Here is a 27,917-nt window from a genome sequence, read left to right on the forward strand (position 1 = left end):
AATGTGACTTAGAACCATTTTTACCAGCTCTATTTTACATTGATATCATATTTATTAAAAACAAATAAACATTCTAATCTCACTACTGTTAGCAGAGAGACATATATACACATATATACAGGTGTACACAATGCACATATATATGTATATATACACACACGCCCCTTGAGATATCTGCTGACAATAGGAAGATTAGTATATGTCTACATATGTACATATCATGATATAAATTCCACAATATTTGCTCTATCTCTATAACCTAGCAATTGCAGTGTTATAACAGTGCTACAAAATGAAGCTGATGGTTATAGGGTAGATGCATGTTGAAAAGGGTTTAGGCTTGGGTGTATTTTAAATTCCTATGTAGTCTACTTAAACGTTCAGATGAAATGAATGTACTTCCTTCTGCTAGGTTAAAAAGAAAACAGACATTTAAGGATAAAATGATTTCACTTTCTCTTAAATCAGTCTTAAGAAGAAATAGTTATATTTGGCTAAATACTGTCCAAAACTTATCAAAAACTCAATTGCTATAAACTGGTAATTACCCAATTTCCAATGCCATAATCCAAAAGGATAATCTCAAATAACACCACAGCTAAATTGTTATTTTATTTTATTTTTGAGTTGGAGTCTCACTCTGTTGCCCAGACTGGAGTGCAGTGGCCACTCCTGGCCACCGCAGCCTCGACCTGCTGGGCTCCGGTGATCCTTCCGCCTCAGCCTTCTTCCAAGTAGCTGGAATTACAGGCGTGCGCTACCACGCCCGGCTAATTTTTTGATTTACTGTAGAGATGAGGTCTCGCCAAGTTGCCCAGGCGGGTCTCGAACCAGTGGGCTTAGGCAATCCACTCACCTCAGCCTCCCAAAGGCGTGGGATTATAGGCTGAGCCACCAAGCCCGGCTGCTAAATTGTTATTTATGAAAGTATGAAATAAAGCCTGGTCACTGAATTAACTCAAGAGCTTACCTGGGAAAGTATATCAGTTCAGATGTCAGACAGTAGACTTCTTTTAGCTAATAAGCAATTAATCGTCCTTACCCAGGTATCAAAACACTGTTATCATATTTTTTACAGCTTTTAAAAACAGGAGTTAACACTTTGAAAACAAAAATGTCTTGAATATTTCCCGAGAAACAAAATCAGAAAAATGCAAAAATGGATAAAACAGAGTTTGGACACTTCTAAACTGGCAAACATTTAAAGTCCATCAATACAAAGAAATAAAACAACCTCAATAAAAATAAATCGGCCTCAACTCCATCTATTTCCCCAGGCCCCTCGCTCATCTCAGGGACAACCACTATCACAGATTTTGTTTTGAACTTTCTCATCTGATGGCTATACAATGACACATTATACAGATGTTCCTCAACTTATGATGGGGGTGTGCCCTATAAACTCATCATAAGTTGAAAATCTTAAGTTGAAAATGCATTTAATACACCCAATCTACCGAGCATCATAGCTTAGTCTAGTCCACCATAAATGAGCTCAGAACCCTTAAATCGGCCAACACTTAGATGATCTTACACAAAGCCTATTTTATAATACAATTATATCGAATTTTGAAGCAAAATTCAAAGTATTGCTTCTACTGAGTGCATATTGCTTTCACACCACCTTTAAATGAAAAATCATGAAGTCAAACCACTGTTAAGTTGGGGGAACGTCTATAAATCATACTGTCAATCCTTTTGTAGGACTTCTTGTGTCCATTTACAGGAACTTCTCATGTGCATTCTCAGAAGGGGAATGGCTAGGTCAAAGACAGAGTCAGCCTCAATTTGATTGTATTAACAAATGACTTTCCCAGGGACTGGGACAATCTGCATTCCCACCAGCCTGGTACAAAGGCTGCAGCCTCCTTTTATTTGCTAGTATTGGTATTGTTCATTATTTCAATTCTGTTAGAGAACTTCAGTAGATTAAAGACAAACTAGAGAAAGAAATTGTTTATGATAAGTTATAAACCTGTAAATTTTTAAAATGTATTGCAAATTAAACGTTAAAAAAGTAAGGGAGCTGTGACTATCACACCCTGCCTCAGAATGAACAACGGTAAAGATTCAAAGCGAAGGAGAAGAACATGAAGAAGTCAAAGAACAGTGGACCCAAAACAATCTTCTGAACAAAATAAGATTTGTAAAAAGTCAGTGAATATGGCCATTTAATTCAACAGATATACTTCATTTATAAATAGTAAAAATCACAAAACAAAACACCAATGGGCTTTTTAAAAGTCATTTTCTGTAAAGCTGGCATCCATGCTGGAGGTGGGGGGAGTGTGTCTGTTCTTAGCTAGTGAGGAAAGAACCTGGAGCTCTTGCATTGATTCTGAATTTGCAACATATCCTACAGCTTCATCCTTTAAGTGTAACTCATTCAGGATGAGCTGTTTTGAGAAGAAAATCTCGCTAAACACGTGGCAAATGTTATCTAGGACAGTGCTTCTTAAACTCTTTTGGGTCAGACTGCATTTGAGAATCTGATGAAAATTATGGACTCTACTCACAAAAATGCACCCAAATACATACACTCTGCATTCAGTCTTTCAGTCTCAGGGGGACACATAGTCCCTATGATTGCAATATAAAGTTAAAAAGTTCTGATAACTTTAACTTTGATTCCCTACATTTCGGAAGTAGTTGCAATTAATTAAATACTCTGATGCAAGTGAGACTTTCTGAAGTTGTATATATCTATGTGTGTATTTATATTTAGCCTAATACCACCAGTAAATTTCATACTGGCCTGTGTATTCAACCACAATTACCAACTATCTTCTGCTTAGTAAAGAAACCTAAAAAATTAGAAATACGTAAATTTAGCCAGCTAACGTAGAAAAGCAGAAATTTTAAACAGTAATATAGAAAACACAAGGAAAGAAGGCAGACATACACTGTTGACAGGAGTATTAAAAATGAAGTCCTTTTGAAGACTGGCATAGGTGATATCTACCAATATTAAACATACATACCATTTGATACAGCAATTCCACTGCAAGGAGCCTAGTCTGCCAAAACAGTCCACATATGGCCAAAGATACATGAGCCGAGATGCTCCCCACAACAATATTTTTTATTTGTAACTATGAAAATACCCTATGAAGAACATGGTTACAGTTATCAAAAGAACACCTTAGTTTAAGTGTGCTTACACAGAACAATAGCCTCCACCTATTGCTAAGTAGAAAAAAGCAAATGACTAATTTTTGTAAGATTCCATAACATTGTATTATAATGTGCATTTCTTATCTTTACAAAACTAAAAGCTTATTATACAGGTACCCTTTTTAGTACCACTGTTTTATCTCTAATTTCTTTGGTCTGTAATTTACCATTTCAACATATCATTGATAAAGATCTGCAAGAACTCAGCACTATTACAATTCCATCAAATAATTTCAATGAGTCAATTTTCTAATCATGCATATGCACCACAATTAGAGCTACTACTGTCTAAGATCCAAATTCACAATGATGAAAAAAATAAACTTATAGCATCAGTAACTACTCTGAGTCTATGGTGATAATAATATCCTAAGACTCTTACCCACATAATCAGTTTGTGACAATGGCTACCACAGCTAAGAAGCCATATCACTGGTCACAGTCGCCTCCTTTGAGCAGTGCCTTCAGTTACCTTTTCCAGTCTCATATTTCTTCAGGCATGCTTTTGATGTTTTTTGCATTTTGGAGGGAGCAAAGGCAGTATGACTAACCAGAATCTAACTCGCAAAACTTTACAGTGGATGCATGTAGGAGCTAGTGTCCCAAAGCAGCCGATACACACACCTTCCTTTGTGTGGGCACCAGGTACTGCTGTCTTGAGTACCTCCCCCCCATCTCCCTCCCACAGGGATTTTGTGTAACTAAAAGAACGCAGAAGTGATGCTACACAACTTTTGAGACCAGGGCACAGGAAGCCTTGCAACTTCCATGTTGGCCTCTCAAAACACCTGCTCTGAGGGAAGCCAGCTGCCATGTAAGAAGTTCAACTACCCAGGGGCTAGCCATGTGGAGAGAAAACAATACCAGACCGCCCTCAGCTGTTCTTGCCCTCTCAGCCCAGGTGCCAGACAGATATATATGAGTGAAGGAGGGTTGAGACCCAGCAGACACCAGGCAGAGAGGAACTGAGGGCTCAGACCCAGGGTGCTAGTCAAGCTAGGACTTTTCTAGCCAACTGAGCTGCTCCAGCTAAGGCTCCAGACATCACAGGACAGAGATGACCTATGCCCTGCCTAAACGCCAGAACCACAGAACCATAAGCAATAAAATGGTAGCTCTTCACGCCACCAAGTTTTGGGATAGTTGTTAATACAACAATAGATAACCAGAAAAACGCAAATGTTATTGGTGTGAATATGTATCAAAAGCCTGACTCCCAATTTCACTACAGTTCTAAAGTTAACAGTATGACTCAAATCAGAGAGCCTTTGCTTACTGCAGTGAGAATGTACCAGTTCACATTTCCTTGGAAAGCTTTTAAAATAATCTGACCAATCTAATTAATTCTAAAACACTCCTCAAAATACTGAGGGACCAATATATTATTATGAATCACATGCTAGATTGAAATACTGGCCTTCCTGACTCGGCCTTGAGGTCACAGCACAAATGGCACTTGTTCCTAAACTCTTCCAGCCCCAGGTCTTGTCAATGCCCCCTCCTGTGTGCACCCACAGGAACCTCCACCCCAGTCCCACCACACCAGGCTGCCCTGCCTGTTACTTGTACGCTCCCTGCAAAAGCTGGTGCTAGGTCTTATTCATCATTGAAATCAGTGCATGCCCATGGAGTCACTCAAATTTTGATTCCATGGAAAGAATGAAGGAGAAATAAGGAAAAAACAGAGGGAGGAAAGGAAAAGAATGGGGAGAGAGTGAGAAATATAGAAGAAAGCAGGAGGAAAAAAGGAGAGGAGAGAGGAAAGGTGGTATAGAATAAAGGAAAGCAACACTTAACAACAACAACGAAAACTATGCTACTAGTGTATATGAAGGGGGGCCCAAAAAATCCTGGAATTTATTTATAAAAAATGTGTATTTATTCTGACATGTTTCAATTTTAGTCACCTTCAAAGTACTCTCCGTTTGATGCAATACAGCTATTGAGACACTTTTTCCACTGCTCAAAACAGTTTATGAGCTCATCAATTTTAATGCCTTTTTAGTGCTTCTGTTGTTTTTGTTTAACCTCTTCCACATCAGCAAAAATGTTTCCCTTTGAGGACTTTTTTCATCTGGGAAAACAAAAAAAGTCATTTGGGTGAATAGGACGGTGGGACACAGAGATCATGCTGTTTTTGATAAAAAAAAACTGCTGACTACTCAATGCAGTGTGGGCAGGTTGTTCATGTAAACCACCCATCAAGAAATGGGCAAATGCATTGAAAGAATCTCCAAAAACAATTCACTGAAGCCAAACACAGCCTCTCACAATGCTATCTGGTACATTGATGCCAATGGGTTCTTAGAACACTTACCTAACAGGGGAAGCCTATACTACAAGGGACTTGCCTTCCAAAAATATAATTCTGGGTTTTTTGGGATCCCCCTCAGATAATGAGAAAAAAACAAAGAATTAGGAAGAGATACAAGGAAATGTATAGTCCAGGCAGGACAGACATAGAATCAGTAGTTATATGACTTGAGACAATCATTTAATCTAAGACTCAGGGTTCTGAAAATGGGGACACCAATTAATAAAGATATGTAAACAATACGTTTATTTTTGATTTGGGATTTAAGGCAAGAAAAAAGTGTAATAAATACTAGGAAGAAATCCATAGCTTACAGTAATAGTAACAAAAGCTAAGACTTACTGAACATAAGTTCTCACGACACTAGAAGGTAGGTTACTTTATAGATAAAGAAAATAAGACATGGAGGCTACAGAGACAGAATGAGATAGTAGAACCAGGATTGGAATCCTGGCAATCCAGCAGCCAAGTCTGTGGTGTTTGTTCACCATGAATGCTGCAGGTATCTGAGAATAAGTTCTCAAAGACTATCTCACCACGACATCGCAAATGCTGCATTACCAAAACATTCAAATAGCCCACTTGTCCAACATGGCTGCTTCATCTCCATCTTCTCTTGGTACACATGAACATGAATTTTGGCAAAAAATAATTCAAAAGATATGTAAAGCTGCTTTCTACTATATGCATGCCTGAGCCATTAAAATGAAAAACTGTGGAATCCCTCTGAGCCCAGTTTACTCAACTATAAAATAAATACAGGTTAATATCCCTTATCTGAAATGTTTGGGACCAGAAGAGCTTTGGATTTTGATTTTTTTCAGATTAGTTACATTATATTTGCTGGGTGAGTATCACAAATCCAAAAATCTAAACTCTAAAACATGTTCCAATGAGCATTTCCTTTGAGCATCAAGTCAGCGCTCAACAAGTTTTATATCTTGGAGCATTAGATTACAGATACTCAATCCGTATTAGATAACACCTATACCTCATTGCGTTATTTATTACATTTAAAAAATAATTACTTTGAAGTGCTAAGCACAGTGCTTTGCGCACAGTAAACACTCAATTATTGTTAGTAGTAATTGGGAAGATGCTGCTACAAATGACACAGCAGATATTTAAGTTAAGAGTATAGGTTATTACTGGGCTCAGAGGCTCTGCCTATAATCCCAGCACACGCTGAGGTGAGTGAATTGCCTGAGCCTGTGGGTTCGAGACCAGACTGGGCAACTTGGCAAGACCTCATCCCTACAATAAATCAAAAATTAGCCGGGCATGGTAGCATGCGCCTGTAGTTCTGGCTACTTGGAAGGCTGAGGCAGAAGGATCCCTGGAGCCCAGCAGGTTGATGCGCGGGTGGCCATGAGTGTGCCACTACCCTCCAGCCTGGGCGACAGAGAGAGACTCCAACTCAAAAAAAAAAGAGTACAGTTATTCTATGACATAAAAAGTTCACAAAACATTAAATAAAAAAAGAAACCAGTTATAAAATGATGGAAACAGTATGACAACATAAACATACACAAGCAAAAAAACTACAGGCTCCGTAGTCAGGCTTTCACAGATGGTAAAAGAAGCTGCTTTGTGTATTGGTTTTATGGGTGATTTTTATTTCTTCTTGTCCATAGTTTCTGAATTTCCTACAATAAACACATAATCTTTTGCAATAAGAAAAAGAATAAATTATTAAGGATTTGGTGCCCTAGGTCTGCTATTAAACAGCTATAAATCAAAAGGCCTATGAGCACCAGTTTCTTTATCTGAAAAGCGGCAGGAACTTAAGTGGTCTCTGAGACCACTTCCAGCTCTAAAATTCTATCATATTATAAAAGAAACGGTTAAAAGAAATTGTGGAAGGAAAGAGGAAACTTTCTCCCTTCCCTTTATCTCCCACACAGCCCAGCAAGATAGCAGTAAGATCAGCAAACATCTAGTGACCAGCTGTCTGCCTAATAGTGAAAGGCAGCAGAATCTACTCAAGTTCTGCCTTCAGGTGAGCTTAACCCCTGTGGCTCATATTCGGAAAAAGACCACACCGACTACCAAGAAAACTAGCAGTAAATAATAGTCCTGCCCCATCTCAAGCCTCTGGACTTAAGGAAACTGCTTTATAACCCTGAGTCTCAGTTTCTCAGTCTATAAAATGGAGGCACTGAGCTCTCAACTTCTGTTCTAAAACAGTATGAACCAACAAGTGGAAAAAAAAGAAGATATACCACTGGCATCATCTTACTTTACCACCACAAAGCAAATAGTTATTAACTGACACTGGTTCTTCAGATGCTACTTCATGACACCTGTTATAGGGAAGAAACTTCTAAAGGCACTTGAGAAAGGTCTGAGAAAATGGATAACGACACATTTCCAAGATAGCAAAGTGTACTGGAAAGCTATTAGTTTCCAAAGGGGTAAGTAAAAGCCACAGTTTAAAATCCTATTGCAAATAAAGTTTTTAAACAAGGCCAAAAAAGTAACTTGTGTGGAAAAATCATCTGTGAAAAAGAAAAACTCTTCACTGCTCAGGAATTCCCTTGCATAAAGTTTCACTCAAGCAAATAAACTCAGTAAAATCCATGTCTCTAGCCTCCCTTCTCTTTTGAGGAAGGGCTCTGAGGGGGGTGCAAAGTGAAGATGACAACTCAGCCAGGAACACTCCGCATAGTGAAGAAGCCTGCAGGGAGAGGATGAGGACCACAGAGGAACGCAGAGCACAAGCTATAGAGAGAGAGATGGGAAGGAGTGTGGCAGCCACAAGGAGGAATTTCTTAGATGAGATGAAAAATAACATCTGTACCTCATGCAGTCATAGCTGCATGAATGCCAGGAAGCCACAGGATCTGTTTGAGGACAAGCGTTTGTTAAGATTAACAGGCAAGCCCTAAAACCATGAGGGTCCTGGCCATCCTTCCTGGCGGAAGCAGGCAGTGGCCTGGCCTCATTCAACTTACCTACCTCAAGAAAGAGCAGCTATGACCTGCCAAAAGGAGGCAAAAAACAAAAGAACACATACTTGCTGCTTCTGGGAGAAGAGCACTACCTGGGCACTACCTGCTAAATAAAGAACAAAGTAGAAGACAAGCTCTGTCCACGGTTATGAGATATAGGGGACCATCTAGTCACTGTGTTAGAGAGAGAGAGAGCCCTACACACAAAAGGGAGCACCGTGGGTCACGGTCAGACAACAGAGATCTTGGCTGCCTACAGAGTCCAGGGGAAGAAAGACTGACTCTGTCTCTTTTGGGAAGGCAGAATCTAAAAGCCACAGACTAAAAGATTTCAAGAATAACAGAAGGCCATCTCTCCCACCTAACCAGCAGCCATCTTGGATTAGTACGCAGGGAACACTCAGCTCCTTCCACACTCTCAAATGCCTCCTATGGCTGACCTCAGTCATTACTCAGGACAAGTCTTCCTATCATTGGAAAATTATTTGTGTGTTGTATTAACAATATTGCTACTGTAATAATTCAAAAATTTAAAAATCAAATGTAACAGCAGCATTAAAATCAAACTAAAACCAAAAGAAATTGCTAACCTTATTGTAGAAAGAAGCGATCAACAGTTGCAAGTCATATAAAAATGAGGTATCCAAAGTGCCATGCCCTCCCACGTTTGCCTTTTTAAGGAGAAGACTCACCTTTCAGATTGGATCGACTGGCCGGCCTCCCAACACTGTTCCTCTGGTGCTTGGCTGACATGCGCTTCATCTGTCGTGGTGTGCTAGGGGGAGAGGTGCCATAAAGATTCTCTGTATTTGTTTCATCTGAGAAGTCTTCCGGATCGGACTCGGGACTCTTGCAAGCTGAGTCCCCCGAGGTGCACTCTTGCCTACGAAAGACCAGAAGCAGAGAACGCACTCAGTATCATCATGAGCAAGTTCCCAGTTCAGTTATAATTTGTTAAAGAACTCTTTGTAGAACTTTTCTATGTATGCGTCTCTTCAGCACCGCAATCCTTCTCCTCTATGTCTACCTGTGAAAACTCGCAAGGAGAGTGAAAACTCCTTTCACGCCAAGGGGGAAAGACTGACTATTGCTGCCTTACCATGAACAAGAAACACCACAGGGGTAGGGAGGTTTTGTTGTTTCTGTTCCTGTAATTTCTAGAGCTCTTTCTAACTTGAAATATAAACCTAAAAGTTACAGGTTAAGGGGAAAAACAGCAAAAGTCTAGAAGATACAAATCAGACAGAACGAAAAATGGACCTGCATGCTAGCTACCACAAGCCGACCGTGGAGCGGGCGAGTGCAGTCCTGCCTGGCTGCTCTCTCTGAAGCACACAGAACAGAAGGACAGGAGGCTGTGCAGTGGCCCACACAGCAAAGAGAGAGCATGAGGGAGTAGGGAGGGCAACTATTCAAGGTCTCCGGGAAAAGTTACAATGCAGGTAACACTATGTACATATTTACTGCCAATGAACCACTTAAAAATGGTTGAGACAATTCTGTGCCATGTGTGTTTTGACACAATTTAAAAATTGGGAGAAAGAAAATCCCGGTGTCAAGCTTAGATAGCCTATAGGGGAGAAGGATGCTGCAGAAGAGGAAAAAGGAAATCATTTCTTTTCACCTTCAAAATGCAATTTCTCATTAATTTATTCTCTAAAAATACTGTTTGTCATATCTATCCCCAGCCAACTTCTGAAATAATATCATTATTTTGACAAAGTTCTGTTTCTATTTCTGCAAAGCTAACAAAATTAAGTTTAGTGATATAAACTGAGAGCAAATGCAATTTTAAAACAGCGAACTTCTAAAGGAATCAACTATGAAATTCTTTCCAAATATGTATCATCACAGTCTACCTCATTCTGAACACTTTATAAAACAGGCCTTATATTTTATAAACATAACTGCAAGTTATGTTCAGCATGTAACTTGTTTCTTCCTGGCAATTTATATACTGATATAAAATCAAAGCTATTTCAAAGTCATGAAGGAAAAAGAAAAAAACACTCTAACATGAATGATACATTATTGAATTAGATTGACAAATAAACTTCAGAAAAGAAATTATCTTTTGAAAAATAAAAATGCTACAGAATTGATACACAGTACTAAAATCTATAAAATTTCCCTGACAAGTCAAAAACTGATTTTTTTAATGATCTCTTTTTAAAAGACTACTTTAGATACTTCATGAAAATACATACATGCTCCCAAACATATGTATACACACAATAAGACATACAAGTTAAATACCCTGAAAGTTAATTAAAACAAATTAAATCATGGGTAAATTTAGAAATAAGTTTTAAATGTACCTACTTATAGTCCCTTAGGCTAACTACATTTATTACTTAAGTTCAAAGTCACAAAGCAAACAGAATAACTTACAGACTAACTTGGAATTCCCTATATCCAAGTCTTCTATACTCTGTGAAATAGCTGATTCAGCCGATTAAAGAACGTAGCTATGAATGCCAAGGTCGTTTATTTCTTCCCATGTGTTTTGGTGGTTAATGGCCCAGGCTCTGGATGATTAACAGTGTGGGCTTGTGCTACGCTGACTGATGTTCAAATCCTGGCTATGCTGCCTTCTCACTGTGTGGGCCTTGGACAAATTATTTAAAATCCCTACATTGTACATTTACAAAATGAGGATAACAAATACTTAGACTCTATTCTGATGAGGATTAAATCCAATAATGTATGTTTAACAAAAGAACAGAATATAATAAGTGTTCACCAAATGACTGACACCACCCATCTAGCAGGTCTCGGAGGTCACCATGCTCACATGCCGCCCACTGAGAACATCTGCATCCTGTGCTCAGCTGCTTCACCCACAAGAGAAGCCCACTTTGGAGCTCAGCATGGCACAGGCCTGGAAACCATTTTACCATCTTTTATATTCTTTCAAACTCAATATTCTAAGGTGTCTGTTTTTATTCATTTCCTCACTAGGATACTTGGAGGGAATGGCAAGGCAGGACTCATATTTTATTACTTCTGCATCTCCAGGGATGCCCAGCACAGTGCTCACCAACTGTCAGAGCTTTTCCACTGCATTTGATGTATGAGAATGGTAATTGCTAGGAAACTACGGCACAATCCTTTAGTCAGTTAAGTACACCAAAGTTAGGCAGCAGGGAATACCAGGATAAATAGAAAAATGAACTCAAATATGAAACAGCAAGCAACTCTTTCAGTAGGTAGGAATGTGCAGTAGGCAGGAATGTGAACTGGGAGCTAAGGCCGCACCCTAGCCTTCCTGGATGGGTGAAGCAGCCTCTATGGAATCTTTCTAAGACAATAATAATTTGGAAATTTTAAGGTCTACATTCTGAAATATTTCAAACAATTCCGTTGTAAAAGATTTTTTTTAATTAAACAAAATAGTGGAAATAAAAGGCTACACAAGATACAAAGTGGTCTGTTTTATGGGAGTCCAGCAGTCCTGTGTGGATGAATGAATTACCGTAGCGCAAAGGGAAGGTGGAAGAAAAGCTTTCTGAACTGGGACTGACAATGCCCAACAACCTCAGTGATCCAAACAGCAAGCCTCGACCTATATGACACACAGAGTTAATTTTTGAAAACAAGTGAATAGGTACCCTTGTCTGGTCTACACATCATGGAAATGAGTCCTGTGCTTCAGCATAGAGAGTCTAAGAAAGCACACAGAACAGAAGGTTAACTTTTATGAAGCCTTTAGCTTAGGGGTGTTATGCTACTTCCAACTGTGGACAAATCTTTCCCCACACGTGAAAAATTAATTTTTCTACAGAAGCTGACAGTTAACTAGTTGTTAATTCTACAGAAGCTAGCAATCCTTGTTTTCCTGCCTGAATCTATTACAAAACAAAAAGTCACCTATCTTAGCCTTTATGCCTTCCCATGGACACAATAAACAACTAATGTCTTCAAAATACTTCCAAAATATCTAATTATTCTAACAGCAAACATTTAAAAATCACATGAAATGAAGATGAATACTGTCATAAACAATATATTAAGATAAAACATAATACATTTCATCCTTCATTATACATCACAGAAAATGAGCTAAGAAAATGTCATGTGGTAACTAGTCGCTACACTTATAATTCATAATTGAAATGAATTTTAGGACAAGTATCACACAAAAGTGAAGCAATGCATTTAATACTTTCTTAGGATTTGCTTAACTCAGTCAAGATGGTATACACACTTGTTGGAAATGATAGTGGTTTACATTCCACTCAAGCAACTTAAAAACCTAATTACATGTCAGAACAAAATCCAACATTACTTACAAGACTTTTTGAGAAGTCTAACACCCAATAAGTAAAATTCACAATGTTTTCCATCCTATCAAAAATTACCAAAAAAAAGAAAAATATGACCCAAACCAGGAGGAAACCAATGGGAACAAACCAGAAATGACTGAAGTAGAAATTATAAAGATGAAAACTATTTCTATAATGAAAAATACTCTGGATTGGTTTAACAGCTGTTTAGAAACAGCAGAAGAAAAAGTCAGTGAACTTGAGGACACAGCAAAGGAAATTATGCAAAATGAATACGAGGGAAAAGAACTGGGTCGGAAAAAAGAAGAGTATCATTACCCTGCGTGACAATACCAATCAGTCTGTCAGTGTGTTACTGGACGGGCATAGAAAAGAATCTTTGAAGAAGTAAAGGCTGAAAAATGCTCAAATCTGAAAAACCATAAGCTCACAGATCCAACAATCTCGGCAAATTCAAAGCAGAAGAACTATAAAGACAACTACCAGTTTTCTATTAAGCACATCCTAACCAAAGTGCTGAAAACTAGTGATGAGAATAACTGTAAAAGTGGCCGAGAAAAACAACCTAGTTTTGAAGGTTTCACTGAGAAATAATATATAATGGGTGGAGGGGGGTAGGGGGGAATCAAACAAAATTTATTGTTTTTTCTTTTAAAAAATGTGTACATAAGATATAAAAGAATAAATACTAGCTTGGTAAGTTCAAAAGAACTTGCATCACTTCAATGAACTAACCATAAGCATCCAAAACCTCATTTTGTAACAGTTCATGTGAGATGAGCTAATGTGGTCATCTGACTGGTTCAGATGTTTACATGGATACCAATTATTTTGGATGATGAAAGTAGTACAAGGTCTACATCAGCTGCCCTGAAACATTTGTCTTGTGTTTAAAAACATACAAATGGGAAATGTCTTTCTGGGCCTAAACTTCTGATAGTCTCATAAAATAATGTTTCACTCTACCATAAAACTGCTTAAGTACTATTCACTTTACACTAGAATCTGATCTAAGAACTCAGCCTGAGGGAATTTGGTATGGTTTTTAAGTGGAAAATGTGTGAGAAGAAAACGAAACAAAAATATATGAAGTGCAGAACTCACCTGTGTGAGATTCTCTCATCCATCCCACCTCTACATGGATCTATTTTCTATTATGTAATAATTAAAGAGGGATTCCTGCTACTAGAGGAAAGGGAGGAGGGCTGCAGGCAGAGGGGGTCAATTTTCTAAGTTTAAGAATTTGTATGGCTTGCTTGGTCTGCAGTATAAATCAAAGGGAGCTAAGTTTGAGGTTGTATGGTTGGCTCATATTATGAAAGTCAATTTATTAATAAGTTAGTTATCTTTATTATCAACCTATAGCTGAACATTTATCAGCTAACCTCCAGGTGAACTGTCAAACCTCAAGCTTATCCAACATGCCCTATCTAACATTTGCCTTGACTCAGGGCATACAAACTTTACAAACCTAGCTAGTCTTGGTTATTTTTAGACTCTCCAACTTTTTTGTTTTTTAACTAAAATTCATCTTTTTTTTAAAAAATCAGATTTTCTACGGAAATGAAAAAGAAACTGTCTCCTCAACTATAATTGACGCACAGGGGCTTGTCTTCCTAGCCCCTGCTTATATGCTCAAAAACTACATGTTGAATTAATAAACAAACTGAGTTAAGTAATTTTATCTTTGATACTTTAGATTTGCTATCCAAATTCTATTAAATATAATCCCATTTCATTATTTTTAGAATTTTTTTTAAAGCTACAAGAATTAAAGATTGATGTCTCACAATAAAGTTGCTTAAGTGATATTGTAATCCTGGGTGCCAAGATGAGTACCTAATAATCAAATGAGAGCAATGGGGTACGATGTAAGCAATAATGATTTTGGGGTCAGATTAACATGGACTGAAATCCCTATGCCATACACTTCTTCTTGTAAGAACACAAATTTTAACCAAATTATTACGGAAAGTCCCCTAAATATGAATCTTCAAGTTGCGAGCTTTCAAAGATGTAAATGTGTGTTCTTATGTCCAATCATATAACTTAACTCACGTGTCTGATAACACATTGTCACGAGTATGCATCTTCTGCAAGTGGTTGTGCTTTTGTGTACTTTACTGTATAGTACTGTATGCAGTGCAGTAGTACAGTATCTTCATTTCAAGCCCAAGATGTCTGGAAGCAAGCATAAAAGCAGTGGTGATATAGACACAATATAGCTGATTGTGTTAATTGAGTACCTAGGCTAACTTTGCTGAACTTATGAACAAACTGGATTTATGAACATACTCTCAGAATGGAACTCAATCGTATGTAGGGGATTTACTATATATGTTTTCTTGCAAACTCTTTAATTTAGAAGTCTTATTCAATGCTACTGGAACTTGTGGTTGGCCAGTTAATTAAAATACATGTATTAAAGTACTAAACATGAAACATGCAAATAAAAAAATTAAAATATACTGTAGTGGCTTTTACTTTGGTGGCCCTTAATAAATCTGGTCTCCTGGTAGTCACATCCTTGTATAATCACCTCCTCTTGAATTTGGGATGACTCTGTGATTGCTTTAACCAATGGAATGTAGTGAAAATGACACCGGGCCAGTTCTGAGCCCAAGCCTTAAGAAGGCCACCTTTGTACCCTGGGGCAAGCTAGCCACCAAGTCAGAAGCCCAACCTAGCAAGGTAGAGAGGCTGCATGAAGGAGAGGCTAGCTAGTTCAAACTACTGAGCTCCAGCTGACAGCCAGCACCAACTTGCCAGTGAAACTATTTTGGATCTTCCAGTTGTCCCTGCCCTGCAGCCAACATCACAAGAGGCAGAAAACCACTCAATACCATGACAGATAACAAATGGTTTTTATTTTAAGCCATTAAGTATTGGTGTTGTCTGTTAAACTGTAACAGATAAGTGCCAAACATACAAACCTTAAATTTTAATTTCACTTTAAACCCATGAATGGATTCTATTCAACCACTATCTGATGAGGGCCACAGCCTTGTCTTTTAGTGTGGATCCACTGATAGAAGTTACCAGTCAACTTTGTGGCATATCAGATGTTGAACAATGCAGCATCTATAATCTCTACTTTTCCATTTCTTTAAAACAGGACAAAGAATAAGACATTTTTAAGGTGTGCTTTCTATATTTTTAGCCAAGTCTAACAGCTCCAGAAAAATGTGTAAGTATATCTGTATCTATATGTCCATCCAAAGTTTTCAGAATGAATACCAGGTTGCATGTGTATAGATTAGCAAGCAGAAAATCAAACCACATGAGAAGACTTCTTGGGTGCGCCTGACTGCATGGGACAGCACAGCAGGGAGCACAGCTGGGAGCATGTCCCAAATGCAGGAAAAGAACCATTATGTCAGTATCATTGTGGACACATCTTACACTGAAACGTCAACCACATAATATTCAGAGAAAAGCAACAAAAAATAAAAGTGATGATTCACTCCAACAGTTGTTTTAAGCTTAACTAAAGAGAACTATGGGGCTAAGGCAGGGGAATAGGGAAGATAAAAAACTGTCAAAGCTGGGAGGAAAAACAAAGGGGTTTATGCCGAAGTCAAAACATTAAAAAGTTTAAAGAGAAACCAAAAAAATGCTTAAACCTTTAATTAAAGGTTACTTCATTTAGAATGAATTATGATCTCCTTCTATCTACTCCTTTTTGCAAATAAGAACTTGTTTTTAAAAATCTCCTTTCTCTAAACTGAATTTATGTGTGCAAAAACATTTTTTATCATGAATTACTTCCCTGGTGTTCTAAGAAATCAAGTAAGTAAAAAGCCATTTTCTGTAGGAAACAGATGAGCTGCCTGGATCTCTTTAGCTCAAGTTGCCTTTTCTTAAAATTTGGACTGCAACATTAGTTAACTGTAAATATGTCCCATGCTATCCATCATACATTCAAAACATTAACTTTAACTGCTGGGAGGATAAATCAAGGAACATGAGCAGATGACATATTCTCATAGAAGGAAAATGGAAAGAGTGGGAACAGCAAATCAGGACAATTTGGACACGAAAATCTCTTACCTCTGCCTTGACATTAGCACAAAAAGAGCTCATTTCTCTAGGGACCAGATCTTGATCCCATACCATTCTCCAAGTAAAGAGAACTTGGGAGAATTGGCTGACTCTAGGACTGATACAAGGACGGTACAAGGAGCATCCTGTAGCACCAGCAAGTGAGAAAGTACTCAAAAAACAATACAGTGGGATATGTTAAAGGGACCAAAAGAGCTCACATTGGCCAAAGCTGGAACAGTTTTAGCCACAAAATAAATGAGATCATACTGATTACAACCATGAATCCATCAGTCTATATCAATAATTACTAGATAAATAAATAAGAGGTAAATCTCCTGTACAGGAAAAAAAAAAAATCCTAATGGCTTATGTAGATACTTCCTTCCCTCCTTCTCAAGGAGGTAGAGTTTAAGTTTTCACTTCTTAAGTGTGCGCTGCACTCTTAGTGGCTAACTTCCAAGGAGTGTAGAAAGGTGGAGAAAAAAGAAACTGCACAGTGGAGAAAGCTCACGAGCAATACATCAGCCAGGTGATCAAGGTCAGCATCATCAGTGATGTCATGTTGACAGCTCATGCAATATGACAACAGGACACTTAAATCTCTGTGGTCATCCTCCCCAATACCCATAACCTTAGTCAAGCCATGAGAAAAACATCTGACAAACCCATGTTGAGGGAGAGTCTACAAAATACCTAACACTTTTCATTGTAACAGTATAATTGCTACCATTTAGGTACTGAGTACTGACCATCATCCAAGCACTATGCTAAATACCAAATATAACTTCATTTAATCTTAACCAGACCCTTAGAGAGCCATTTTAGAGAAGGAACCGTTATGCAGGAGGCCAATCCTTGATGATCAGGAGAGGTACACTGTTACATCCTACATCCTCAAGCACTTTATGAAAGTCATCCCACTGAATGTCTCCAAGGATTCCAGGAGGTACTAGCACAATTTCCAGGTCACAGAATAGGGAAAGGGTTGCTGAGGTAACTTAGCTGCTTAGCTTGAGCATGTCTGGGCCAGAACTGGAGTTCTGATCAATCCCTAAGATCCAGGCCCCTCCCGTCTACCCGGGATCACTCACTCCCAGGTCCTTCTGGTGGTTCTGCTCTCTCAGTGACAGACACAGAAGATGCTTCCCCAAGGGAGGAGATCCCAGCCAGCTGGAGAAACAGCATGGGAGACCAGAACAAGGATAGATGGGCAGGTCAGAGAGCTCATCCTCTGGTCAGTTCTAAAGCCCACGTCTTTGGTGAAGCTCTTTACACTTAAAGTTAAATTTCCTCACTTATAAATAAAGGTATTAGGTGGGATGGCCAGGTGACAGCACTTCTAAACAAGCCCTCATCAGATAGGTTGGTGTTTCAGCTCACTTCATGTAGGCCTATTTGTTTAAGTTTCAATAGTATAAAACTAGCCCCAGAGAGAGAGAAAAACAGATCTTTTAAACTAGAGAACATTTTGAATTAACAACAGTTAATTTTGTTTCACTGGAAATAGGATTTTGTATAAGGAGTGAGATAGAATAAGACAGATGTTTTTATTTTATTTTATTCACTTTAGGTTTTTATTTCTTGAGTCTTTATTCTAATAACCTGATTTACTTACTAGTTGAAGTGCACATTGTTTCATCCCTCCTGGTGTGTGCATGTGTGTTGATGACGCTATCAACTCCTCCAGGGCAGTGAGCTCCTCTCATGCCATTCAGCAGTGGCCCCACTGGGAGTAATGCATCACCATTGTGTCACCTTGCTCCTGAGCAAGGGAGTCACCATTCCTACCTTCAGGGAGCCTTCAACATACAGACAGAAGTAGATCTCTAGCACAGAACTCCACATATAAGAGTATTAAAAATACAGTTAGAAACTGTGCTACAAAGGAAGACTGCAGAGAGCAGGGCGCAAGGCCAGAGCACACCACAGACAGATTCTCACCTTGAAAGGGGGAGGCCAGTAACAAGGAAGGCTTCTGGGAAGAAGGAACATTTCAACGAAGACTTAAAAGCTCTGAAGAGACAGCTCAGGTGAGGCGGTAGGGAAGTGCTAAGACAGAGGGCACAGCATGTGCCAAGAATCTGAGACAGGTGAGGATGGCTCAACAGGGAAGGCGGAAGGGACGCATGATGACCCACAGCAGGGTGGGCAGGGAACCAGAGCGCCCACAGCAGTGGCGGGGACTGTACTCTGCCTTGAACCTTAAGCTGCTGTTTGGTCTATACTATTCCAACAGCAAGACCAATCCACTTGTTGGAAGCCAACAGAGGAAAAAGAACAGTTCATGGGAGAGAACCAAAGACTACTAGAATTATGAGATCCTTAACAATGGTAATTTAACAGCTAAGAGGTGAGATACCACCCAAAGTCCAAGAGATAAAGATACTCACATACAAATATGTTTGCCTGATGAAAACTGTAACTTTATCAATAAATAAAAACTATGTAAACTGGGAAAAGATTTAAATGGGTCTAAAAATTTTTAGAAGAAAAAAATAAAACCTCCTATTTTTAACTTCATAGCTTTCCTAACTAAGGAGGACATAATTGGTCATTGTGGTTGAACACATAAGGCCAATGTGGAATTTACTGGAAATGTGGGGCTTAAAGGCCCTGTGTGCTCCAAATATAAATACCACGTAGAGTTTCAGAAAAGAAATGCCTCACAGTGTATCATTAAATGCAACATGTACAAAATATAGGGAATATAAAAAAAAAGCTATGGTATCAAAGTTGTATTACTTTATATTTCAATTATAAAAACTACGAATTCCCTGAAATGAAATGCAAACTTTTATCACAAGCATGTGGCAATTTTCTGAGTAGAGTCCATGTTTTCATCAGGTTCTCAAATGCAGTCTATGACCCAAAAAAGATTAAGAAGCACTGACCTAGATAAGGTTTATCACAAACCTTCCAAGTCTTTACTGAATGTCTCAAATGTTCAACACAACAAAGACTTTCCACTTCAACAAGCTGGAACTTATGTGCCTCCCAGTCCTGCGTGAGCTTGGGTACCACTCCCCAGTGGCTCCTTGCCTAGTCTTGTAGAGTTTTGACCCATACCAAGTGTATCTATTCATCAAAGATTCAAGGGGGTCTTAAGTAGATTTTTGAAGCTTTTCTTCCATCACTTCTTCCTCTCCAGATCTTCTACCCTCAGCTTCCCACTGCCTCAGCCTCAGCAAACTCCAACCTGCCTCCCCTACTCAGCGTGATCACTCCACTGTGCCTGGTATTCCCCTCCCTGCACCACAGTCTAGAACAGGCACAGACTTCCAGGCAGAAAGCCAGGCTCATCATAAGGCTCACCCTATTTGTTTCCCTTGTCTCAGGGATTACAGTCATGTATGGCCTACTGTCCTATGTCTGAAAACAGCTGTTCTATATTTAAGTCTATTCCAAATGTCACAGGACTAATTTATCGCATATTACTAAAAAGTAGTGTATTTAAATTTTTTAATCTAAAAAATTGTTTTGTGTATTTTTAGTGTTACAATGAAATGTACTACTTCATCATAGAGAAAAATAATACTGAATCTTCAAAGTGACTAACTGCATGATGTAGCTAAGCATTTTATAACAGGATTACACTGCAATTCTTTCAGGAAACAAAGGAGAAGGGAAATTTTGTTCAAAAACAAAACTAAATATAAAAACGCAAAAAGAATCTCATTTTGAAGGTTAAAATATTTACAGACAGTCAAATTCAGCCCATTTATCTTGTAGCAATTTAACCTCTTTGGGCCCCAGTTTCAATAATTTATGTAAGACCACAAAGATTCTTTGTGGATCTCATTTTTAAGAATATAAAAGATCTAAAGCCTACGATTTAAAAGACAAAGCTGATATCATTTTAAGTATACAAATAAATTTTAAATGACATAACTTCTCAACTACAGATGGTACCAGAGACCAAACAAATAAAAAACACTTTTGGCAGTTCTTCATGTGCTGGTCAGAAAAACAGGAAGTAGGGCCAAGCACAATGGCTCACATCTGTAATTTCTTTGGGAGGTTGAGGCGAGAGGACAGCTTGAGCCCAAGAGTTTGAGACCAGCTTGAGCAACATAGGGAGACCTCATCTCTATCAAATAAAATTTTAAAAAAGAAAGAAAACAATAATTAGTTCTATTACCCTAATCTCTATTACTGAGAGGAAAAAAAATCATTAACAGAAACAAGTATGCCACCAAATTTTTCTGACTTGACTAGGATCATCCAAACAACAACTCTAAAATACTAATTAAGATAAGAAGTCACAGCCGGGCTTGGTGGCTCAGCCTGCAATCCCACACTTTGGGAGGCTGAGGTGAGTGGATTGCCTGAGCCTGCGGGTTCGAGATCCGCCTGGGCAACTTGGCGAGACGTCATCTCTACAATAAACCAAAAATTAGCCGGGCATGGTAGCGCACACCTGTAGTTCCAGCTACTTGGAAGGCTGAGGCGGAAGGATCGCCGGAGCCCAGCAGGTCGAGGCTGCGGTGGCCGGGAGCAGCTACTGCACTCCAGTCTGGGCGACAGAGTGAGACTCCAACTCAAAAAAAAAAAGATAAGAAGTCACTAAATTTCTGAAAACTTACATTTAATTATACAAATGTATCCATACTCTACAAGAATAATTTTAACTGTATTGAGCCTGAACATTTCTTCATAGCTTACTACTATGTTGGTTAATCACTAAGGTCTTTGTTGTTCTTTTTCCACATCTGTGATTCTTTTTTCAGTGCACACAGACCTTTAATAAAGCAATATACTCCCATGATATACATCATTATTAGGAACTTTAATTAACACAAACAGAAATAATGGGACTGAAATACTTACAAAATGTTGAAACATGTCAGACATAGTTGGAAGATTCTATTTGGAGACACCAATGTACCACTTAAGTTGCAGACAACTTGGTTAAAGTTCATGTAATAAATATTTATGAAAAGCTACTATGTGCACTATTCCAGGTGCAGGGATACAAGTGGTTAACAGAAGGCAAACAAAACAATCCTAGAAAAGAATAAAGTTGGAGGGCTCACTTTCCCAACTTCAAAACTTATTACAAAGCAACAGCAATTAAGAGTGTGGTAGTGGCATAAGGACAGATACACTGATCAATGGAACAGAACTGAGAGTTCAGCTCTAAGCCCATATGTCTAGGGTCAAATGATTTTCAACTGGGATGGCAAGACATTCAATGGGGAAAGAATAGTCTTTTCAATGAATGGTGCTGAGACAAACAGCCACATAAAAAGAATAAAGTTTGATCCTTAATTCATATCATATGTGAAAATGAATTCAAAATGGATCAAAGACCTAACTATGAGAACTAAAACTCTTAGGAGAAAACAAGGGTAAATCTGTAGGATCTCAGATTTGACAATAAGTTCTCATAAATGACACAAAAGCATAAACAACAACAACAAAAATAATCAGATAAATTGACTTCATCAAAATTAAAAACTTCTGTGCAAAGGACACAATCAAGAAAATGAAAAAGCCCACAGGATGGGAGAAAATACTTACAAATCATACATCTGGTACATATAAAGAATATACAAAGAACTCTCACAAAAAGTAGAGAAAGGATTTACCAAAAAAGATACACAAATGGCCAAGAAACACGTGAAAAATGATCATCGCCATTAGAAAACTACAATAGCAATACAAATAGACAAAGGCACCCATTAAATGGAATAATATTCGATCATATAGAGGAATGAAGCATAATTTATGCTATAATAAAACTTAAAAACCTAATGCTAAGTGAAAGAAGCCAGTCACAAAAAAAGCATAATATATGATTCAATTTATATGACAAGTTCAGAATGGTAAACACACAAAGACAGAAAGTAGATTCGCAGTTACTTAGGACTGGGAGGGATGGGGACTGTGAGGGTGGCAATTGTTAAAAGGGTACATTTGGGGTTTCTTTTCGAGATGATTGAAAAGCTATAAAACTGACTATGGTCACATGTATCTGTGAATACACTAAAACCATCAATTTAGACACTTTAAATGAGTATATGAGTTATGTTTCAATAGAGTTATTTAAAAAAATAAATAAAGGCAAGATCCCTATTCCTATAGTTTTCGTATTCTCCACGTAAATTTCAATTCCAATTAGAGTACTTATTGATATCCTAGAGGTACAATGTTTTCTGGTAGTCCAGAATGAGACACAATGTTTTTCAGTAGTCCAGAATTCAAATATACACACGTTAAGATTAGTGCAAGCTTTCAGTACCTCAATACAAAGAAGGTCTATTTCACCTGTTATTTCTAGAAGAAATTGTGAAAAGCAATAAACTTGGAAAACTGTATGGCACAGATATCTGCATAACCAAAGTAACTTATTTTAAACACCTATTATTCAAATTCCAAAAAATTAATTTGAAAAGTAACAGAATTTGAAAAGGAAGGCAAACCTACTTATGTTAAAACAAGGAAAAATAGGAATCTTATGACAGGTTCTACATTAACTCTCATTCAAATGCCATTTCCAGGAAGAAAGCTCTTCTTACCAGGTACGTAAGATGTAGTACGTAAGATGTAGTACCTACAAAAAGGAGCAGAAATCTTGCATAAGAAGCCTAAAAGGAAAGGGCACTCCTTTGTCTTTTATTAGTTCACTAATTCTCAGAAAATGAGAACATACAGAGTATGTAAAGGAAAAGGTGCTAAGAACCACTAAGGTTATTAGAAAAGTCATATCAATGATAACTCACTGGATTAACTCTTATTCATTCCACCAACAGCTGTTGACTCAGCACCTACTATGAGCACAGGAACTAGAACAAGACTTACAGTGATGTACAAAACACACAAAAAAATGTATAATAGGCTCCTTAACAGTTTACAGTATATGGTATTTTTCCAGAAAATGAGTCTGAAATTACTTCTCTTAATTTCATGTGTTAGAGTTTCTAGCATTAAAGAAATCCAAGAAAATTTTAAAAGAAAGATTTACTTATGTGACTGTTTAAGAAATATATATATAACCTAAGCCATATTAAAAATTAAACTGAATAAAGATATTGTCCTTAATTTTTTAAAAGCTCATTAAAACTGGCAAGAAAAGTTCTAAGACATCAACAAGAAAATGAGCAAATAACACAAAAAGACAATTTATAAAATAAATTTAAATAGCAACAAAACATGAAAACTGTTCCACCTAGGCTAATAATCAGATCCTTAAAACAAGATAGTGATTTCTGGCCTAGGAAATTAGCAGCCAGGCTTGGTGGCTCAGTCTGTAATCCCGCGCCTTGGGAGGCTGAGGTGAGTGGATTGCCTGAGCCCCCACCTGGGCAACTTGGTGAGACCTCATCTCTACAATAAATCGAAAAAATTAGCCGGGTGTGGTAGCACGCGCCTGTAGTTCCAGCTACTTGGAAGGCTGAGGTGGAAGGATCGCCAGAGCCCAGCAGATCGAGGCTGCGGTGGCCGGGAGAGGCCACTGCACTCCAGTCTGGGCGATAGAGTGAGACTCCAACTCAAAAAAAAAAAAAAAAAAAAGAAATTAGCAAAAACTTTTCAGTAATACTCAAAGCTTGAAAGAGTACAGTAAGGTAAGCACTACGTATGAACTAAAAAATTGTATAACCTTTCCAGAAGGAGATTTTTAACAATGGATAGTAAAGCCCTCAAAAGTGTTCAAACTTGTCCTTTCAAATTTGAACAATTATTTTGAGAGCTGCCAGAAAAGACAGATTTGTGTACCAAGAGGTTCACTGCAGTGTTGCCTAGAATAATTTAAAAATGGTAATAACTTAAATGGTTTATGGAACAATCATAAAACAAAACACGATGGAGCCATTTTTAAAGGATATCAATATTTTTACGAACATGGCAAATGTTCCCAATATATAGGATGAGACACCATGTCCACCTCAGCCTAAAGGGACCCCTTGTCATCCCTGCATAATTTACTTGGCAGCTAATCATTCTTGTGATCTCTCTTACTGCTGTAATAAACTACTATTCCAATCTTTCACCACATCTTCTTACATTTATATCTACTAAGGAGACGGCATATAAAACAGAGTAACAAATATGGATCCGAGACCTGGCTCCTGGTTCTGCACTAATACATCTCTTCAAGTCTCACTTCCCTAATCTGAAAATGCATATCTATTTTGTAAGTTCATTATAGTACCTACATAAAAAGCAACGTTATACCACTTATATAATGGCATATAGGTAGAGTACAGATGTGAATGTATTAACATTTCTGGACCAGGCCATCAATTACAGAGTTTCCATTACCTTACGTCTTCTCCAACTAGCTTATAAGTGCTTTGAAGGCAGAACATGCTGAGTATTATGCTTTACTAATATAATAAAAAGACTATCTGGCTGGGGGAGTATGGGAATATTCCCAAGAGAAGTAGCAAATGGAATGACTCCAAAAGGAAAGAAAGGAAAGGGAAACTGACACAAGAAACCACCCTATGCAAAGGCATGCAGTCTGAAGGAACACAGACTGCTCAGGAACCAGGGAGATGATCAGTGTGCATGGAGACTAAATCCTAAGAGGCAAAGGGTTTTTCAGCAGGACTATTAGGCCTGGACTGCCAGCTTAAAGAAGCCTCAAATTTTGCTACTGTCGCACAGCAAATCTGTATAGGAAAGCAAGTTATGGCACCTTCACAAAAGTGGATGCTAACTGGAATTCATGGTCACCCTAATTCTAGCTAAGCCTGAGGCTGAGGAGATCCCCAACTCAGAATGCTCTCTGGGTCTAATCAAGACTTGAGGACCCAGTCATTAGGCAGAGGCCATGTCGCCACCAAAGCCCCATGGCCCAGCACGCACTGCCTTATACATGGTAGGCACTTAGATGAGAGAGTCTGCCGTGAAATGAACAGGTGGGCAGGTACCATGGATGGAGGCTGTGAGCAACTACTGACTACTGGTTGGTACTATTAAGTTTTACTTCTAAAAGTTCATTCACATAGTATGGCGAATTTCTCTCCCTTTTTAATAATCGTTCTTCAAGGTACACATATTCCTTTTTGGTTTCTGCTAAACAGCACTTAGATATTCAAAGGGCCAAAGAAAACTCTCAGGGATTCTTTTACAAAGTAAAAGCTCAGCTCTGAGGTTGAAGTTTCATGACAAATGTCTCTGGTGTGCCCAGAAGTACTTTCCTGATCTACTTCTGACATCATACTACTTCAGATAAATAAGTATAATGAAACCATCTCTAACCCTTTTTTTTTTCAAAACATGATATCCAAAATTAAGTGTGTGATGGGGGGGGTGTGAATGGCAACCAATACAAGACTGCTACCATGTTGCCAAGAAAAGACATTAAAAATACAGAAAATTAGCCAGGCTCGGTGGCTCAGCCTGTAATCCCACGCCTTTGGGAGGCTGAGGTGAGCGGATTGCCTGAGCCCGCGGGTTCGAGACCCGCCTAGGCAGCGAGACCTCATCTCTACAATAAATCAAAAAAATGAGCCGGGCATGGTAGTGCATGCCTGTAATTCCAGCTACTTGGAAGGCTGAGGCAGAAAGATCGCCGGAGCCCAGCAGGTCGAGGCTGCGGTGGCCGGGAGCGGCCACTGCACTCCAGTCTGGGCGACAGAGTGAGACTCCAACTCAAAAAAAAAAAAAAAATACAGAAAATCCACTAATCTACTGCTGCCATTGTTTCCAATAAGAAGAAGAATTTAATACTGAAAAATAAATGTAACTTTTTATTTTAAAAAATGACACTGTCATTTTATCAACTGCAGCACCTGTTTGGGAGAGTCAGTTCTGGACTAAGGGAGCCATTTGGGTTTGTTCTTCTAGAGAAACCCTCCTTAAAAGCATCCTACCTAATTCAGAATTCTTCTATAGACTTCCCTCCCATGAGCCTGTAAGGACAGTGATGAGCAGCATCCCATCTTCTTCTCCTTCTCCTTCTTCTTCTCTCTCTCTCTCTCTCTCTCTCTCTCTCTCTCTCTCTCTCTCTCTCTCTCTCTCTCTTTTCCTAGTGGTCTCTAACTTCTTCTCATCCTTCTTTCTGCTTCATTCATTCATTCATCCGCTCTTCCCACAAGCACACTGATAATTATACACATTGCCAGGTGTGGTGGCTCACATGGTGGCTCCATCTCAGCACTTTGGGAGGCCGAGGAGAAAGGATTGCCTGAGCTCATGAGTTCAAGACCAGCCTGGGCAACCTGGCAAGACCTCATCTCTACAAAAAAAAAAAAAAAAAAAATTAGCCGGGCATGGTGGCACATGCCTGTAGTTCCAGGTACTTGGAAGGCTGAGGCAGAAAGGATCGCCTGAGCCCAGTAGGTCAAGGTGCAGTGGCCATGAGCGTGCCTCTGCGCTCCAGCCTGGGTGACAGAGTGAGACTCCAATTCAAAAAAAAAAAGCATTCAACTCAAGGAGCCTCTGCTCTGCCATGCTTTTGGCAGGGCGCAGGGGCTCATGCCTATAATCCCAGCACTTTGGGGGCCGAGGTGAGAAGACTGTCTGAGTCTATGGGTTCAAGATCAGCCTGGGCAACTTGGCAAGATCTCGTCTCTACACTAAATCAAAAAATTAGCTAGGCGTGGTGGCATATGCCTGTAGTCCCAGCTACTTGGAAGGCTAAGGTGAAAGGATTACCTGAGCCCAGAAAGCCGAGGCTGCCATGGCCATGAGTGTGCCACTGTTCTCCAGCCTGGGAGACAGAATGAGACTTCAACTCAAAAAAAAAAAAAATCTGATAATTATACACCAATGAAGTGTCTACGACAGCACCAGAGGTGGTACAGTTCTTACTTGAGTGATGCCTCATGGTCCTCTAAGGATCACACACTTCCAACACCCTGGAATAGAAGACATCAAATGCAGCACAACCAAAGCCAACACTAAAAATAATCGCACAGCCTTCAATTCAAAATTTCCAGAGTTGTGAATTCAAAGCTGCATAAAGTGTTTTCTATCAGACACCTACATGTGGCAGGATAAATTCTTCTTTAAACTTTTCAATCAAACTGTTAGTGTTTGACTATTTAACAAGGGTTAATGATAGTAAATACAGCAGAGTGATTAGTACCTGACTCTAAATCTAGGCTTAATAATACTGTCAAGCTTATCTGTTCTGCTTAAAAGAAAATAAAGGGTAGGCAATTGTACATTTAACTTAGATAGACTAAGGACTAAGTA

The 27,917-nt window shown here is 38.7% G+C and overlaps 1 protein-coding gene across 4 annotated transcripts in view; it reads right to left on the reverse strand.

The window, feature by feature from the left end:
- Nucleotides 1-27,917, reverse strand: part of MAP3K4 (mitogen-activated protein kinase kinase kinase 4) — a 111,842-nt gene that overhangs the window by 69,890 nt on the left and 14,035 nt on the right. For all 4 annotated transcript variants that reach the window (XR_002482082.1, XM_021713408.1, XM_008060126.1 and 1 more), the window contains exon 2: nucleotides 9,132-9,322. Coding sequence is in view for 3 of the 4 variants with exons in the window: in XM_021713408.1 (XP_021569083.1) it covers nucleotides 9,132-9,322 (191 nt within the window). In the remaining variant the exon portion in view is untranslated. The remainder of the gene's footprint in view (nucleotides 1-9,131; nucleotides 9,323-27,917) is intronic.

This window comes from Carlito syrichta, unplaced genomic scaffold (genome assembly GCF_000164805.1).
Source record: "Carlito syrichta isolate Samal-C Ts95f unplaced genomic scaffold, Tarsius_syrichta-2.0.1 Scaffold304521, whole genome shotgun sequence".
NCBI classification, from domain to species: Eukaryota; Metazoa; Chordata; class Mammalia; order Primates; family Tarsiidae; genus Carlito; species Carlito syrichta.